This window comes from Vanacampus margaritifer, chromosome 14, assembly GCF_051991255.1.
Source record: "Vanacampus margaritifer isolate UIUO_Vmar chromosome 14, RoL_Vmar_1.0, whole genome shotgun sequence".
Classification (NCBI taxonomy): Eukaryota; Metazoa; Chordata; class Actinopteri; order Syngnathiformes; family Syngnathidae; genus Vanacampus; species Vanacampus margaritifer.
In genome coordinates, this window is record NC_135445.1 from 6214736 (window position 1) to 6232989 (window position 18254).

The following is an 18254-nucleotide window of genomic DNA, read 5'->3' on the forward strand; positions in this document are numbered from 1 at the left end:
ACAATCTCAAGGGGAAGGAAAATAGCCAAGGAATGAATGCTGGCGCCAGACTCCAGGAAACCAGCTGCTCCTTAGAGGCAGAGCAACATGTTGTGCGCACTTCAGGATCCTCGTCGTTTTTTTACATTTGCGTGTTACGGTTGCAAGTTCCGGACTGCCCTCCTCCTAAAGCCAGATATTGATCTTGCAGTGAAGCAACGAACCCTGCGAGAGGACAGCGAAACCTGGCCCGAGTTGTCTGACTGATAGCAAACGGAATAATGAGGGCTTATTTGGCCGCGTGGATGTCGTTCTGCGTGCAGTCTTCGTTTCTTCGGGCCTCACGTGCTGTTGAGTGCTCAGGCAAGGAAACGTTGCTGCAACCGCTCTCCAGCCCTTTGCCGCAGCTGACGGACTGCCTGAAGGAATGCACTGAGATGACCTATGCCAGGGAAGTGCAGCGACAGGACCACCGAAATGTACGGATAGAGGACTCCACTCAAGGTAAAACCGGCCTGTCGGTCATTTTGGCGGGGATAAAGGTTACGGATGGGAGGGGGATTTCCAGGACAGGACAGGATTGCTGTGAGACTTGGTCCAGGGTGCAAGTAGGGTTCCATTTTTGGGTTAGGGTTAGAAGGTCAAGGTATGAGTTGGCGTTAGAGACTAGTGTGGGAGTTGGCTGGAAACTAGAGTTTAGGTTTCAAGTAGGTTCATGGCATGGGTTTAGGGTTAGAGAAGGCGTATGCAACATGCGACTTTGGAGCTCTTTAGATCCTCTCCTGTGGCTCCCTGTTAATCTAAAAAAATGCTTAATTTTATATATATATATATATATATATATATATATATATATATATATATATATATATGTATATATATATATATATATATATACTGTATATATATATATATTGTGTATATATATATACATATATATGTATATATAGTATATATATATATATGTGTATATATGTGTATATATATAGTATATATGTGTATATATATATATATATGTATATATATAGTATATATGTGTATATATATATTTAGTATATATGTGTATATGTATGTATATATATATATATATATATATATATATATATTGTGTATATATGTATGTATATATGTATGTATATATATATATATATATACATACATATACACAATATATATGTGTATGTATGTATGTATGTATGTATATATATATATATATATGTATATATATATATATATATATATGACCATTAAATGTCCAAAATTAAAAAGGAAAAACAGAAAATCACCATAAAATGTCCAGGAAATTGCCAAAAATGTCAGATAATTGAATTAAAAAAAGTTCTGTAACTATAAAATGTCCAAAAACTAAAGAAGAAATCCCGAAAAAAATCCAGAAAATTGATAGCTAAAAATTTAAATAAAATAATATCATATAATGATAATATAAGAAATTTGACAGAATGGCGGAAAAGTCTAAAAAAGCTGAGCCGTGATTGGTCGTTACCTGAGCCCTGAGCAACTGTTGAAAGTGGCAAAATGGCCGTCAAATTTCCATGTATAGTGGGGGCACATACACCAAAATAGTTTTAGCAAATGTGTTATTTCAGAAGTGTACGTCAGACTGGTTTGCCTTTTGCATTAATCAATTGACAATTCCGAGATGATGTCACATGTCAAAATGGTGGTCGATTCGGTGAAAGAAATCTCTCCGCTCATTGAAAAGCATTGGACTTTGGATGGTTGTAATTTGATTTGTGAGGGTTATTTTGATTTTAAAATGTGATGAGATTTTGATGATCGTTTTCACCAAAAGGAAGTATTGCATTGCATTGGGGAAGTATCAGAAATGTTCGGAATTGTCAATACCCAAGAAGCAGCTTTCAGTTTCAAAAGGTTTGGTGACCCTTGGTACAGAGGTTTGTAAGACTAGTCTGAACGAGGTCCAGGGTAAGGTTTCAGGCTAGTGGAAGCTCCAGAGGTTAGGTTTAGCAACTCAGGTCTTCAAGGGCCACTATCCTGCATGTTTTAGATGTTTCCCTCCTCCAACACAGCTGATTTAAAAGATGCTTTAGAGGCTGACCACGCATGAAAATAAACGGACTGCTGCAGCTTTTTCTTATCTGGAGGTCTTCATCCGCCATCCCTCTTCCCAGGAGACCTTGGGGAATACTGCTGGGCCACCACAATCAAGTGCAACGTGCACGAGAGCTTCCAGCACGCCTTCGTGGTGCTGCCCATCCACACGTCAGCCGTTACCCCGGAGGCGTTGGAGGTGAGGTGGGCAGCCAACGCTCTGAACGCGCACACCGATCCCATCACCGTACCGGACGCCTGCGGCCTCCGCTACGACGTCAGCGAGCACTTTGGTCCTGGCAGGAGGGTCGACTCCTTCTGTGTGGAGGTAGTCGGACAGCGGGATAGCCCGGCAACCCTGAGGTGTCCCCCTTATCTGGTCACATACTGGCAGAGAAGTCCGACTCCGATATGAGACGAGGGACACTCCCAATTGGGACGTGTCCAGTCATGCTGCTAATATGCCAGTGGTGGGCGATGCGTTTAGTGGCCTTCTGTGGGGATTTATCTGAATGAATCTGTTCATTCATACCACCGTTATCACATCGCAATTATAGAAGCCTGAAAATTGTTTGATAAATGTGTTTCTGTTAAATTCATTGATTATAATAATAAAAATCTATGCAAGTACGAGTGGATATTTTTGTGTGCTTGTGTGTGTGTCTGTGGATGTTTTTGCCATAATCAAAAGTGTTTCATAACCCAAAATCATCATCACGTAAAAGAGTCTAATGAACTAATTGTAAGTCATTAGAGGAATAGATTGCTTTGCTTGCAAAGGAAATCAACAAACGGCGTAAGACTGCCATCTTGTGGTTAATTCAGGAAGTGTCTTTTTATTCATTCAAAATATGTGTATACATCGACAGCATTTATTTTACTTACATTATGTAAATGATAATACACACGTGTACAATATATAGACACATATATGCATACATATGCACATACGTATATATTCACATAAATGCATGTAGTTATTTTAATTATAATAATAATGATGCATTATATTTATATTTTAGACACTCAAGGACACCATACAATTTTTAAAACTATTTGATTAAAAGCACAGTTTAAAAAAAAAAAGGATGGGGTTGGGCTGGTCGCAGTGCAAAGTGGCATTAAGTTCGGTAGGCAGTTTTAAACAAGTGTGTTTTGAGTTGAGTTTCACACATAAACATACAGTACTTACTCCTACACACCCTGACTGACTATGTGTCCATCTAGTTTCCTTGCTTGTACTTTGTGCTTTGTTTTAAGTGCTCAGTGACTGACTGAACTTGATCCAAATTTGCTCTTTCATCTTTATGTCACACACGCTCACCAATCATCAGGCCCGTCCCAGCCAACACTTGAGGGTTTTGTAATTGTGTTGCTTTTAACGAAAAGGACATTTTGTGTGAAATATTACAGTATCATAGCTTTGACTCATCTATGTATTTCATTAGTGTGTGTGTGGACCTTTAAGCTTTGTATTCGAGGACTCCTGGGCCCCTGGCCATAATAAACGTTGTGACGTCACCAACACAACAAGCTCATGGCGTTCCCTACATAGCTGAGGACTGAGAACTGCCTCCCGGATGTCTTGAGTTTTGACAGCTCGCTGCTGGACGCCAGGGACCGGTATGGCCGGGGTATTTCCTGGCGAAGTGTCCCCGGCCGTTCACCTGTAAGACTCACACTTTGGTTTTTTTTTGACGCGGTACTTCCTCATGCTACGCCTAGCTTCCACGCTAGCATTGCGAACAAACATAGGATGCTACTTGCTAGCAATGGGCATACGTGGCTAGTGGATGTTAGCCATTTTTTTTGTCACAGTCTAGTGGTTTTGTTGACACTTTCATATTGACTTTTTTTAGCCAAGTGGCTAGTGTCTTTCGGTTGTGTTTTTGTCGGGTAATCGACTGTCAGGTTAGCTAGCCTCGCATTGCTTTCATTGTTTATATAATGGCGATCTGAACGACCCCGTTCACGTGGTGAGACCTCAACATGACTTGATCCAGCTCTCTGGAAACCCGGGGGAGGGAGAGAGCCTACATCCACTGATGTTCCAGCCGCAAGTTTACTACCAAATAAGTGAAGATGTGTTGGTTTCAAATATTACTGATCGTCGGTCTTGTTGCCTGGGTGAGATGTCAGGACAATCAACACATGACAAAAGAGGAGAAGAACACAATCAGGTCAGACACTTTGGGCTTAGAACAGCTTGGAGTTACTGTCAAAAGTCTTTTTATTTTGATGTAAGTTTTCTCTCTTTTTTTTTTTTTAGGGATCGAATTGTTGAGATGTTCGATCATGCTTATGGCAGTTACATGGTAAGTAGAAATTACTATTATTTACTATACTTATGACATTTCCAGTGTGTTATTGTTGCTTTGCTATATACTACAAAATCTTCTAACTGTTGCCTTGGAATGGATATTTGTTGTAAACCAGGGACTAACCGATGAGGCCAAGACCAAACTTCTATTACTACTATACCACACTGTACTAATGTATAAACTATAAAGATAGACTCAACCAAAGAGATCCTGTACATCAACATAAAGTTGCATATTTTGTTCTGCGTTCCAGAAATACGCCTATCCAGCAGATGAGCTGATGCCTCTAAGCTGCAGAGGGAGAGTACGAGGCCAGGAGCCTAACCGTGGAGACATCGACGACTCCTTGGGGAAGTATGTATATTTGGGCTGCAATGATTCGTCGAGTGGCGCCGAAAATTTGATTACAAAAAAAGATTGAGCATAATCTTTGCCTTGAAACTTTGTAGGGATCCTTTTTCCACAAGGACTATATCATGTTTTGATGCATGCACACACACTACTTTGTAAAAAATAATTTGGCACGATGGTGGTGAGCCAGGAGGAAAGAGCCCATGAAAGACAAGCAATGTCAAAAATATGATTTTATTTTATTTTTACATTGAAAAAGTAGTATTAAAATTGCATTGTGTCTGCCAACACAAGGTAACATATGAATGTGTGCTAATTTGGTGTAGCCTGCCATCACTAATAGAACATATTGTAATGCCCCTAGGGTTGATACAGCTGCTGCTGTATAAGCGCTCATTCGCTGACACCCACGTCACTCACCAGTGCAGGCCCCACCTTTTTAAGCCAAATCATAGATACCACAGTAAAGTCTTAATTCATCTTAATCTTACTGAGAATTTTTTAGAAAATTTTGTGCTTCCATCTTTGGGGTAAAAGTTAGTAAAGTCTTAATTCATTTTAATCTTACTGAGAAATTTCTAGAAAATTTTGTGCTTCCATCTTTGGGGTAAAAGTTTGACGAAAGCTCTTGTTAGTACACATAATGCACAAAGCAATGTTCTTAAAGGAACGTTTGTAAAGGTTTGGTGTGAATGAATTTGACCTGAACCCATCAAACAACTTTGGGATGAACTACAAACCGAAATTGTAAGCCTGGATGAGGTTGTGACCCTTTTCCTTCCCCTTTTCCAGGTTTTCACTTACACTGATCGATACTCTCGACACCCTGGTGGTGAGTTCTTGCTTGCTTCCTTTGTTCTGTCTCTTTAGCCTCCCTAAAATAATGATCCGCTCATGACATACGTCCCTTTGTGTCTTTGTATTCTGGAAGGTGTTAAACAAGCTGGATGACTTTGAAGATGCCGTGAGGAAAGCGGTGCGAGATGTGCGCCTGGACAATGACGTGGTGGTATCAGTGTTTGAGACCAACATCAGAGTTTTGGGGTAAATATGCTAACTTTGTACATGCAATACAAAAAAACTAACAAAAAAAAAACAGACCCATGGAGTTGCACTTTTCCTGACTTCACTGAATTATTCCAGGGGGCTTTTGGGGGCCCATGTGATGGCTGACCTGCTCCGTCAGCGTGGTGGGAGGATGCAATGGTATGATGACGAGCTCCTCAGCATGGCTACGGAGCTCGGCCACAGGTTGCTACCTGCCTTCAACACCTCAAGTGGCCTTCCTTACCCCAAGGTACTACACTTAGAATTCACAGCTTTGGTTTAAGCTCTCACAGCTAAGTCCTTAAAGGGGAAGTCAACCCCCCCAATAACTTTCTTGACAATAATATGTTCGATGCAGCCACATTAGTCTAAATGTGGTATTCTGATTAATATTGCGTTAGAGGAATATGAGCTAAGCTAAGCAGCAAAATACAGCCGTTTTTTATCAATATCAGAAGGCGGCCATTTTGCCACTTGCTGTTGCGTGAAAATGACATCACAGTTGCTTAGGTCTCAGGTAACAGACAATCACAGCTCAGCTTCAGAAAACAGGTGAGCTGTGATTGGTCGTCCCCTGAGCAACTGTGATGTCATATTCAGTTGATGGCAAGTGGCAAAATGGCCGCCCCCTGAGATGGATAAAAATGGCTGGATTTTGCAGCATAACTCATATTCCACAAATGGAATATTAATCAGAATGTCATGTTTAGACTAGTGGCGTCACGTATAGCATATTATTGTCAAGAAATGTTTAAAATTTCTTTTAATTCCTAAATGGGAAGCCTGAAAGGCCACGCTTGCTGTGTCCGGTTGCAATGGTCACTTCAACCTGAGTACAGTGCATCAAGAATTTTTAAAATTGGAAGATGGGTTCTGAAGAATCTTTGTTTTTTTATGTTGGAAAATTTGGTCTTTTTTTCACCTATACAAAATCCAGTCAAAAAACATATTCAAATCACAGTGAAAAGGTATGACTTAATTATTTCTCAGCGCTCTACTCAACCGGTTTGTTTGGTCTTCTACTCAGGGAACTTACCCCATTTCCATGTTAGGTGACAAGTTTTTGTTTAAAATATCCACCATTCCCATTAAAAAAAAAAAAAAAAACCCACATAGATAGCAGCCACTTGTCATGTTGCTACTTCATACACATCTTAGCTCTAGTGAATGTTTCAAAATTGAAAGTGACACATTGAAAAATCGTTTATTTCTAGGTGAATCTGCGTTATGGAGTGCAGAACCCACTTTCACGCACAGGGACCGAGTCGGACACCTGCACTGCTTGTGCGGGAACAATGATCCTGGAGTTTGCAGCCCTGAGCAGACTGTCAGGAGAATCTGTGTTTGAGGTACTTAAGCAAAAGCTCTTTTTGTTTTGACAAGCAGTAGTTTTGCCAAAGGAGTCATTAAGGTAAAATCATTTTTTAAAAAAGTGTGTTTTTCTTCTTTTGTGCATACTCAACTCGGCTTTGCAACCATTGCTGCGTGCATAAACCATAACATAAAAACAAAAAATAACATAAAATAATGCAGTCTCATGATGAATCAAAATTCATAGATAAATGCACCTCACAGACCAATCATGTGCATTCTTCTAACTGATGGTTATTTAAAAAAACAAAAAAATAAAAAATAAAAAAATCTTACTGTTTTATAGGAACATGCCCGGAGAGCTCTGGATGTCCTCTGGGAGAGGCGACAGAAAGGAAGTGACCTGGTCGGGACAGTCATTAATATCCATAATGGGGAATGGGTCAGACGTGGTGAGGCAACGTGAACACACACATGCACACGTACTATACTTCCTCATATCGAGGATCGCTACACGATTCTGCTTACTGCCATGTCACTCACCAGGCCAGCCCCCGCCTTTTTTATTTATTTATTTATTTATTTTTATTTTATTTTTAAATTCTGGAGAGCTCAGTATTGTTCATTCGGTAATTTTACCGATTTGACATCATTGCGCTCCTTTTTTAACTCTTTGACTGCCAGACGTTTTCAGAAAAGGGATGCCGTGGGTGCCAGCCGATTTAAGCATTTTGACTGATCTTTTGACTGATCTTTCAAGGTCCACAGAAAATTATGTGTTTGGACTATGGAAACACACATACTACCAAATGAAAGATTGGACTCTCATCTTTCATCAGAAATTTTTTTTTGTTTCTCCCTTATTCCGTTTTTGAGTAATCAACAATAGAAAATGGTTAGTTTCACCTCTGTTTTGAAACAAACGTCTTTTAACGTCTTTGGCACTCCTCCATAGGATTTTACTAAACGTTATTTAACGTTTTTGGCAGTCAAAGAGTTAAATTTTTTTATATATATATATTTTTTGTATTTTTATTTTTTTTGTATGTGGGTGAATATGTGTATGTGCGTGCGTGCCCCCACCTTTTTAAAGACATACGTTTATGAAGTCACAGATATTATAGTTGGAACGTGAGGACGGCGACCTCAAGTGACCGACGTTGAATGCATCGATGGCTTATGCTGTGTCATATTAGCCGAATATGCTTTTAGTATTCCAAACTGCTCCGCGGTACGCTGATCCGAACTGTAATTTGTGTTTGCAGACAGCGGAGTCGGTGCCGGCATCGACTCGTACTATGAATACTTAATGAAGGCCTACATTCTTCTGGGAGACGATGTTTTTTTGGAAAGGTTTAACGTTGTAGGTTCTCCGTTGTCATTTTCTATTCAAGCACCTCTCTACTGCCCTTTTCCCCCCCGCCTGTTTATAGTTTGCGAGTTAACATTCTCAGTCTTAACCAACTGTATTTTTCACGATGTTTGCCCTGTTACAGCACTACAGTGCCATTATGAAGTACATCAGTCAGCCTCCCCTGCTGCTCAACGTGCACATGCACAACCCGACTGTGAGTGTGCGCAGCTGGATGGACTCGCTGCTGGCCTTTTTTCCTGGCTTACAGGTTTGTTCGTTATTGTTTTTTTTTTTTTTGAAAGAGTCACAAGTACCTGTTGTCAAAACATCAGCAGCTGTTTTCTATCATTTTGCACAGGTTTTGAGAGGAGATCTGAAACCAGCCATTGAAACCCATGAGATGCTGTACCAAGTCACCAAACAGCACAAGTTTCTTCCAGAGGTAAAAAAAAAAAGAAGATAAAAATACAATTAAAAGGTCCTCAGTGCATTTCTCAATGTGTGATTGTACACAGGTCAATCCAATAAATTAGAAAATTAAGAGTGTTTTTTTTTTTTTTTTTTAGATTACACAGCTTCATTTAAAACCACAAAATACTTTCCAGAAGACAAATTTCTAGATTATTTTTTGTTTTTTATTGCCGATATTCCCTTGCAATATAGAAGTTTCTTGACATTGCGAATCTTTGGTTTTCATTAGCTATAATTATAAAAAATGATAATGAAAAAAATCATGAAATACGTGTGTAGTGCATTATACCAGGGTTCTACATTTATAGTGAACTGAGGCCATTTACGTGACTCTCTTGAGCCATCCCAAGTTCAACTGGTCCAGCACAAATTTCATTTAAAAATACAATAAAATCAGCATATTTTTCCTTTTTTTTTTTTTCAATATTCAGTATTCAATATTTTGATTTTAGCCAACTTAAATGGCTCAATCATTATGAATCTTTTTACTGCGCTGTTTATATTTTCTTCCGTCTACTTCATGCGTCTGGACTAATAGTTATTTTCATTATTTTCTCTGTAGGCTTTTACCACAGAATTACGAGTTCATTGGGGCCAACACCTCCTGAGACCAGAGTTTGCAGAAAGCACCTACTACCTCTATAAGGTAACCAAGCTGACTGATAGTAACCACGTTATTATGTAGTGCAGTGATTCTCACATGAAGAAAAAAAATCACAAAATTAAGCACGAGTAAAATTGACAACATTTTAAAATATTATATAATGCATTTGTATTTCATTGTAAAGAACGGATCATTTTTAAATATTTTAGTGTAGTCTTTATTTAATTCTAAGAACCGATGATGATGATATTAATAATAATAATAATAATAATGGTAAGGAGTGAAGTCAAGATCCTCTTTTGCAGGCCACCGGCGACCCCTACTACCTCAGAGTGGGCCAGTCCATTGTGGAAAAACTCAATGCTTATGCCAGAGTGCCTTGTGGGTTTGCCGCTGTGCAAGATGTCCGCACTGGGACACATGAAGACAGGTAACTGTCCTTACTGGGCTAGCTCTGGTCACCATGTAAAAGAGCGCCTTAATTGATTCAACTGTTCTTATTGTTCTTCTTATTGGGCTGGTCAGCATGTAAAAGTTAATGAGTCTGAGAAGTTCGGAAGTTGTAACATAACTACAATAAAGTAAAACTACTCACCATTTGAAGACTATTGACGACAGTTAACGGGGCAGATGGTTTTATGGAAAAAGGGGTAAGATGCTGCCATCTTGTGACGACTTTGTGATATGACAGGAAGTACTTTTATAGTATGACAAATTGATAGACAAAATACAAAGTGGGTAATCGCACAAATGCTACTTTTTCTTTGTTTGCTAGGTGCAAATATCGAAAGTATGACCGGTGAGCCGATTGTGTCGTTTTGCAAGTTAATTAGTCAAAACATTTCTATTTTATGCGTAGGATGGACTCATTCTTTCTGGCGGAGATGTTCAAATACTTGTACCTTCTGTTCACGGAGAAGACACAGCTTCCCATCAATATTGACGACTACATCTTTACCACGGAAGCCCACCTTCTGCCCGTGTCTCTTTCCACCTCGCAGCCATCTTGTCAAGGCAACAAAACGGTCAGTGGGCTCATCGATGGCAGACACACGCATATAGTAAAGTGTATAGTGTAGTATGTCAAGTGCAACATTGACTTATGAGTGAGCTGACTCAGCCTTATATTATTATTTTTCGTTTGACTGTATGACTGTATTATAATATTTTTTTATTTATATAAAAGACTGCTATTATGGTGGTTTGTAGGTAGGCTAGAACAGATTATTGATACTTTTACTCATTTCATTTGAGAGAAGTGTTAAGTTGCGAACATGGTCGCAGAATGAATTAAACTCGTATCTCGAGGCACCGCCGTATACTGCAGAGATGCATTAAAGACATGTTTTACACGAATCAGCAACATAAGAGGAGCCGTGGGTGTTATAGGATCGCATATTGGAATCATTTGTACATGGAGCACCAATGCAAAAAGACTCAAGGCTGATCTGTCACAAGCTGCATTTAAGTCATTCACTGCCAGCCATTTTAGAGCTACAGACGCTCCCCAACTTACGAACGAGTTACGTTCCGAGCGATCGTTCGTAAGGTGAATTTGTTCGTAAGTTGCTTCAGTGCTATATTTTGTATTATAATTGATGTTTAAAGAGAATACGTACAGTACTGTACTACGTATGTTAGAGAGAGAGAGCGAGAGACACACACACAGTATGTACATGTACGTAATAAGATAAATAAAATGAAGTTTAACTTACTTTTGGAAGATGTACTCGATGCTTAAGGATTTGATGGAGGAGGAGGAAGAGGAGGATTTTATATCATGAGAGGTTCTTCGTCGTCGCTGGAATCGGCTTCAAAAGTTACTTCCTCCTCCGTAACTTCAATGTAGGAAGAAGTTGAGGGTCGCGGAGAAGAAGATGAGGGTTGATGAGTATCTTCCTTGGAGGATTTACTAGAAACTGGCCGAAAGAAGCGATCTAACAACGATTGCACAGTTTTCTTCTTTTTTCATCATAAATGATGCGGTAGCACTGTATGGCATCATTCAATTGATTTGCAACCTTTGTGCAACGTTCAATATTTGGGTCTTGCTGCTCGAAGAGTGCGATGGCTTTATCTATGAGCGACAGGCGTTTCTTCTTCTTCTTCCTCCTCCTCGACACGTTGCTGAGCCTCCAATGCTGGGTGAGCTCTCACAGCGCCAAGCGTCGGTATTAGCGGCGGAAAGAAGCACTACTTGGAAAAAGGTGCGCAATAAAAAAATCTAACTTACAGCATCTCTTTCCGAACATTTTTTGACATGCGCGCATGCGCGCAGACATGTTCGTATGTACCGTTGTTCGTAACACGAATGTTCGTAAGTAGGGGAGCGTCTGTATTTCACTTTTTCATGAACCGCAGGATATTGTGTTCAATGATTATATATGGCTACAGTGACTCAACCAAATGGCTGAATAGACTATCTCCTTTCACAAGGAGAAAAAGTTTGATTCTTTCTTTTTCCAGTCTTTTATAATCAGCAGTTGAACAAAATGCAGCCGTTTCTCCCAGTGGACCAACAAACAGGGCTGATCTCAAATATGCCATCAACTGTTGGTTGCGCATCAGTAAAGTTGTTTCCAAGTTTGACTTTTAACACTGCAGCGGCATCAGACGCTCCACTTCCCATCGCCGTTGAAATACGTAATTGACAAGATTACTTACATTGCTTGATTGTACAGTACAGATAACTGCTGCAATGTTGTTAATTGGAGTGCGCGTTGAAACTTGTTTGCACGATGCTTTAGGGAACTCACGCCGCCTCCCATGAAGAGGATCTGTTTACATACACCTGCCCGAGCACAGACACATTGTTCCCAAACAACCCTTCATTTGCCAAAAGCATCCGGGACAGCTACAAGTATCTGACGGGCGTGGGGCGAGCTGTCCACCCCTTACCAATCAGGTGGGACTTTTTTCGTTTTGAAATGGAGGCTGTTTTCCTGTTATGTTTCTATTGTGACGTTTAATGTTTGCGTACAGAGAAATTGAATTACCACTTCATGATAGTGGCATCGAACCAGTGGAGTTCCTGAAAAGAATGGGCATTTCTCTCACTCCACTGAATCATTTCAGCACTGGAGACACCAGCAAGGTACTTGGTGCTGGGTTTAATGTGGGGACAACACAAAGTGCAACTTTGCAAAAATCTACTTTTTTTTCTTCTTTTTTTTTTTGGAGCACAAAGAGGTGTACCGGATGAAATTTGTGGCTAAGGTGAGGCAAACACTTGAGGAGGAGGAAGTGGTGCCTCATGTGGTGCAGCTTATATCCCCTCCATTCCTGGGGAGGACCGTGCTTTCGGCGGGCCCGGCCAAGTTTGGAATGGACCTGACCAAGCGAGAGCACGGCGTAAGTTTCCCGTGGCACAATTAGACATGACTGATATGTAGATTATGACGGTATGATGACCCTCATTGAAAATATTGCAGTCTTAAAATTACAGCTCTAAAATTACTACCAAAAATATTTTGTAAATAAAATTTGTTTCCTATTTAACACATCCTATTTTTTTTTTTTTTTTTTTTAATGGACTGGGAGCAAATCAGGGTTCAATGTTTTGCTCAAGGACACTTCGACATGGTTACCAGGGGGGAGGATCGAACCCACAACCTCACGGATGGGAGACGGCCACTCTACCACTAAGCCATGCCACCCCTCTATTTTATTTTTTAAAGAAAATGTAGAATATTTGGTACAGAAGAAATGTTAAATCATTCTCTGCCATTGACGAGCATAGACGTCAAACAGCCATTTCTACTGTGAATACGTTAAATGGCTTACAGACATTAACTTTAAATTGTAGGCAAAAATAAAATAGATTTCAAAATGAAATGGTAAATAAAAAGTACCTGTAAAAGTATTGTTGAATCAAAGAGCCCTGTCTTCAATTAGCTTCAATCAAACTTTGTTTATATAGCACTATTCATACAAAAAGGAAACCTTAACTCTTTGACTGCCAGACGTTTTCAGAAAAGGGATGCCGTGGGTGCCAGCTGATTTTAAGCATTTTGACTGATCTTTCAAGGTCCACAGAAAATTATGTGTTTGGACTATGGAAACACACATACTACCAAATGAAAGATTGGACTGTCATCTTTCATCAGAAAAAAAAGTTTGTTTCTACCTTATTCCGTTTTTGAGTAATCAGCAATAGAAAATGGTTAGTTTCACCTCTGTTTTGAAAAAAACGTCTTTTAGCGTCTTTGGCACTCCTCCATAGGATTTTACTAAACGTTATTTAACGTTTTTGGCAGTCAAAGAGTTATGTGCTTTACATGAGTTAAAAACGACCCCACCCCCACTTTCGCCACAATTTGCTTGCACCCATGACACCTATAAGCGACCTTTGAACTTTGAACATGCCATACTTTCTTGACGTCAATAACCTCTGACTTTTGACATCCACTGTTGTTCTTTAACATACTCTATGTGGCAGGTGAAGGGCAGCATAGCAAAGGCGTCCCCTTACCCAGCATGCGGGCCACTAGAAAATCCAGCTGAGCTTAAAGGCCACATTGCCCTGGCGCTGCGTGGCGACTGCATGTTCGCAGCAAAAGCACGCTGGCTGCAGGAGGCGGGCGCCATAGGAGTCATCTTCATCGGTGCGCCTCAAGTCATTTTCACCGCAGTCGGGAATTCAAATGCAATCTTCATCAATAATTCCGTCATTGTCTTCCTTTAGACCACAGGGAAGGAAGCAACAGCGAGGAAACGCCGCTCTTCCAGATGGTCGGCGACGGCGGCTCCACCGACGACATCGCCTTGCCGTTGGTCTTCCTGTTCAGCCGCGAGGGCGCCGTGCTCAGCGCAGCCCTGGAGGAACACTGCAATGTAGAAGTGCTGCTGCTGCCTAACGAGAGGCAGCTGGGACACGGTGAGACGAGAGGAAAAGATTGTCAGTGTTCAACTTGTTATTGCTATTTAGAGTCCCAGGGCTGCAACAATTAATCAAATAACATGAAAAATTTGATGTAGGGCTGGGTATCGATTCAAATTTCCTCAATCGATTCGATTTTGATTCACGGGTTCAGTTCGATTTGATTTAGTTGTTTTTTTTGTTTTTTTTTAATTCGATTCAATCATATATTGATTAATTATGGCGCATCTATTCTTCTTAAATGTCAAGAACCTGATAAAAACTCCACAAATAATTCCAAAGTATATTTTGCAGAAGCAGTAACTGGTCAAATGATTTAGTTAATGAAACAACACGTGTTATAATCACTTAAGCGTTACACAACCCTTGCCTTCACCAAGGATGAGGTGAAAATATTTTCACAATCCAATTCAATAATTGTAAATATAAATACAAAAGATTCTGAATTGTCTTAAAGTGCAATAAGTCAGGCCTTTTATTTTTATTTTTATTTTTATTTTTATTTTTTTATTTTTATTTTTTTTATTATTTTATTTTTATTTTTTTTAATTTAATTTTTAGTTTTAGTTTTTGTGAACAGTAAATAAATAAAAACAGGGAATGTATGGGAAAAACATATATATAAAATAATCCGTTCATGTTTTATGAATCGATATCGGCTTGAAAAGGAAAATAGATTTGATTTGGTTTTTTTTAAAACCTAGCCTCAATTTGATGACAAAAAGGATTGAAGCACAATCTCAGGGATTGTTTTATTTAATTTTTTTTTTTTTTACTATTGCTAGTTAGAACGTAATAAACAAAAACATTACCACATTTACACATGAGCTGTCGATAGCCACACCTCGTGCTAAAGTCACTGCGGTTAACAGCCAGCCAACGTGAGACTCATTCACCGACACCCACGTCACTTACCAGCCACGTTGTGCTTTTTAAAATCTATACTCATTCAACACCAAGTGGACAACAATAAAACTTTCACCTCGCATGGATTTTCAGTTTTCATTTACTTAGTTTATCAATGGCATAATAGGGAGAATAAATGATTTTTAAAAAAAAATACGTTTGCAGTTTTTGGGGCCATGTCTTTTATTAATGACTGAAAACAAGTGGGTTATTTTGCTCAATTATTATTCAACAAACCGTATTAATCACAATAACGTGTTTAGACTAGTGTGGGCATATAGAAAGAAAATTTGCTGTAATGTTGAGAGCCTAAGCCTTTTTGTTGTCTCTCCATGTTAATATCCAGGTAAGACAGACCAACCTGTTCTTAACATTAAACTGAGACTTTCTGAAGATGATGACCCGGAGGAGGAGGAGGAGGAAGAGGAGGAGCAATCCATTATCAAGCTGCTTCTTGACGAAAGTGAAGATCTCCAATGAGATGAACATGAGCAGCATACGTTGCACTATACAGTAGTGTGTGCAAATGAGCCTTACGCACTCACGTGTCAAAACGCGAACCCGTGCCGCTGAATGAAACTCGACCGCAGGAGCCTCAGAGAGCGGACGGCCACGCGCTAACAATGAGAGTGAAAATGGAGCTTTTAATACTCCTTTTTGAGACGAGACAAAAGTAGGTCAATCCAGGCCAATGGTGTTCTCACAGTTTATTATTCTGGGCTCGTGCTGCCTGATTGAAGCTCCCGTGTCGCTCTTGTTGATCTCGACAACTCACTCGGGACTTAATATGATACCTCACCTTCCAGGAGGGTTCATGTACGGTAGTTCTTATGCAATGTTTTAATCTAGATTTTGCACCTTTTTTTCTTAAGTGTTAATTAAAAAGGAATATTAGCTGGGAGGTTAATTCATGTTTCAATACGTAAGGTTAAATAAGTGTAATTTGTATTTGTACGCAACTTCAGGGAATTTCACGAGTATTTTATTTCTGTGATTGAGATTGCGTGTTGGTATTTTCTTCACTGAAAGACATAATATTCCAGTCACTTCTGACAATACATCCACAATGTTATTGTCCCTACTGGGTCACATTCCAAAGAAGGAAGAAGTGGTCTTGTATTTTCAGGCTTTGCACAATTACGTATTTTCCCAGCGACTTAAGTGTGCAATCTTTATTATATTGAGTTGAAATGATTCGCATTACATTACAATTTTCAGATTTGCTATCAGGTTAGTTCTTGGTGCTAAAAAGGAGTATTAAGGCCACACTTGGGTGGGAAAAAAGGAAAATTACAAGACTAAAATAATGTGACTATTTTAAAAATGGTGACACTTTTCCTCGTTGCTAATTTTTCAACTTTATTGGCCAACATTTTTTCTTGTAATATTTGGAGTTTATATAAAATGACTACCTTCCAAAAAATTGCATCTTTTGTTTGTAATATTACAACTTTGTGCTCATAACTTTATGACTATATTCTTGTAATGGACTATATGCCACGGTGGAGGCGGGACTTCCGACTTTCGAGTTTTCACCCATCAACTTTGGTTCCGTTTCTGTTTTGCGACGTGTGGGCCGCGTCCCAGTACTTGCACTTCCGCGTTTGCGCCCCTTGGTTGCGCGTTCCCGTTGGCAGGTGCGAGATAGCCGAGACGCGCGGTTGGGGGGCGCAGGGGTGGGGGTGCGAGTGCGAGTGTTGGTTGGAACGTGGCGGAAAAGGCACTGATGTGTAAAACCCAGAAGTCGGAAGTCCGTGGCATCTACCCCATTTTCTTATTTTTTTCCAGTGTGGCCCTAATAATCATTATTGAAAAGCAACATTATGCAAGAAGTTAATTAGTCGTTTATGAGCTTTTTGAATTGTGTTGAAGTTTGTCAATATTAAACTTAACTCAGTCCGGTCATTAGAATGCCAGAATGATGCAAAGACTGTAAAGGTTATTTTCCAATTCATAATTAATAGGAAGCTATTCAACATAAATGTGTTGTTCTCATCCAGTATGTTCATTATGTTGCATGTTTGGCTTGTGAAGAATATAATTTTTTTTCTCTCCTTTTGTTTGCACAGTGGAACTTTTCCATCATGCTGCTGATTTTTAAGTTTTTGTTGTTAGTGTTGTTCACTAATCCTTATGACAGAATGCATCTTGTGTTTGCATTGAGTGGGAATTGAACAACATTTATACCTCAGGACTGTGCTTGTTGCTGTTCATGCATAGAAATTGATAATATTTTTCTTGTTTTTGTACTGCCGTCAGCAGTTTCCTGAGCTGTCATCGGTGGCTGAAATGTGCCAAAAAAAAAAAAAAAAGCATAAAAGGCTCCTTTCTCAGAGCAAAGGCAGTCAATAAATAACAAATTATGATCTTTGTTTTGTTTTTTGTATTTTATTAATGCACAATATTCTACTGTATCACTGTCGAGATTTGGCGTTGTGCTTATAAGGTACAGCAAACGAAACATGTGGAATCATTCACACTGACCACACCGTGTTTATGTAATGGACAGTGACATTATACACACAACCAAACAAATGGAATTTTGAATTGTGCTGAAAAACATAAGACGCTCTCTTGGCCTCTGTAGGCAGAGGGTAAACGCTGCAATTACGATTATGATGTTATCCAACCGGTTTGAGACGTCATCGCGTTTCCGTTTGCTGCACTTGTTTCCTCGTCTGCGTGGCCAGAAAACTGCTGCCTTCAGGGTCTGGGAAGCGGTCGGAATTCTAGGAACCATAGAAAAACTGACGTTTACATAAAATTATACGTTGACATTCCAGGTTGTTTTAGCATCTAAAAATTGTCATGTGATAAACTCTTTTTTTGTTGTTGTAAATACTGTTCACTATGTAGAAAGATTGCTGACGGTTTCTATGAATAAATGATCAAAACATTTCCCTATTACGTTTTTAAAGGAATATATCATTGAAATTCATGTAAATCCTCACAAGTAGG

At 39.5% G+C, this 18254-nt stretch overlaps 2 protein-coding genes across 2 annotated transcripts; both read left to right on the top strand.

Annotated features, from left to right (window-relative positions):
- The first annotated feature begins 51 nt into the window (after positions 1 to 51).
- On the top strand, positions 52 to 2682 carry LOC144034240 (uncharacterized). Its single transcript, XM_077542868.1, has 2 exons — positions 52 to 483; positions 2133 to 2682. The coding sequence occupies exons 1-2, from the start codon at positions 261 to 263 to the stop codon at positions 2465 to 2467; spliced, it is 558 nt and encodes a 185-aa protein (XP_077398994.1). The 5' UTR covers positions 52 to 260; the 3' UTR covers positions 2468 to 2682.
- A 732-nt stretch (positions 2683 to 3414) lies between these two features.
- On the top strand, positions 3415 to 17662 carry LOC144033859 (ER degradation-enhancing alpha-mannosidase-like protein 3). The gene is made up of 20 exons (XM_077542219.1): positions 3415 to 4232; positions 4322 to 4367; positions 4627 to 4727; positions 5517 to 5556; positions 5656 to 5768; positions 5868 to 6021; positions 6986 to 7120; positions 7429 to 7534; positions 8348 to 8445; positions 8579 to 8704; positions 8795 to 8878; positions 9470 to 9553; positions 9817 to 9941; positions 10371 to 10536; positions 12259 to 12416; positions 12494 to 12605; positions 12692 to 12862; positions 13950 to 14115; positions 14196 to 14387; positions 15643 to 17662. The coding sequence occupies exons 1-20, from the start codon at positions 4135 to 4137 to the stop codon at positions 15774 to 15776; spliced, it is 2409 nt and encodes an 802-aa protein (XP_077398345.1). The 5' UTR covers positions 3415 to 4134; the 3' UTR covers positions 15777 to 17662.
- The last annotated feature ends 592 nt before the right edge of the window (positions 17663 to 18254 follow it).

Bases quoted from the DNA above. Each gene is read 5' to 3' on its own strand.
- LOC144034240 (XM_077542868.1), top strand. From the start codon at position 261: ATGAGGGCTTATTTGGCCGCGTGGATGTCGTTCTGCGTGCAGTCTTCG. The intron at 484-2,132 runs GTAAAACCGGCC...CCCTCTTCCCAG, and splicing joins GATAGAGGACTCCACTCAAG to GAGACCTTGGGGAATACTGC.
- LOC144033859 (XM_077542219.1), top strand. From the start codon at position 4,135: ATGTGTTGGTTTCAAATATTACTGATCGTCGGTCTTGTTGCCTGGGTG. The intron at 4,368-4,626 runs GTAAGTAGAAAT...TCTGCGTTCCAG, and splicing joins ATGCTTATGGCAGTTACATG to AAATACGCCTATCCAGCAGA. The intron at 7,121-7,428 runs GTACTTAAGCAA...ACTGTTTTATAG, and splicing joins CAGGAGAATCTGTGTTTGAG to GAACATGCCCGGAGAGCTCT.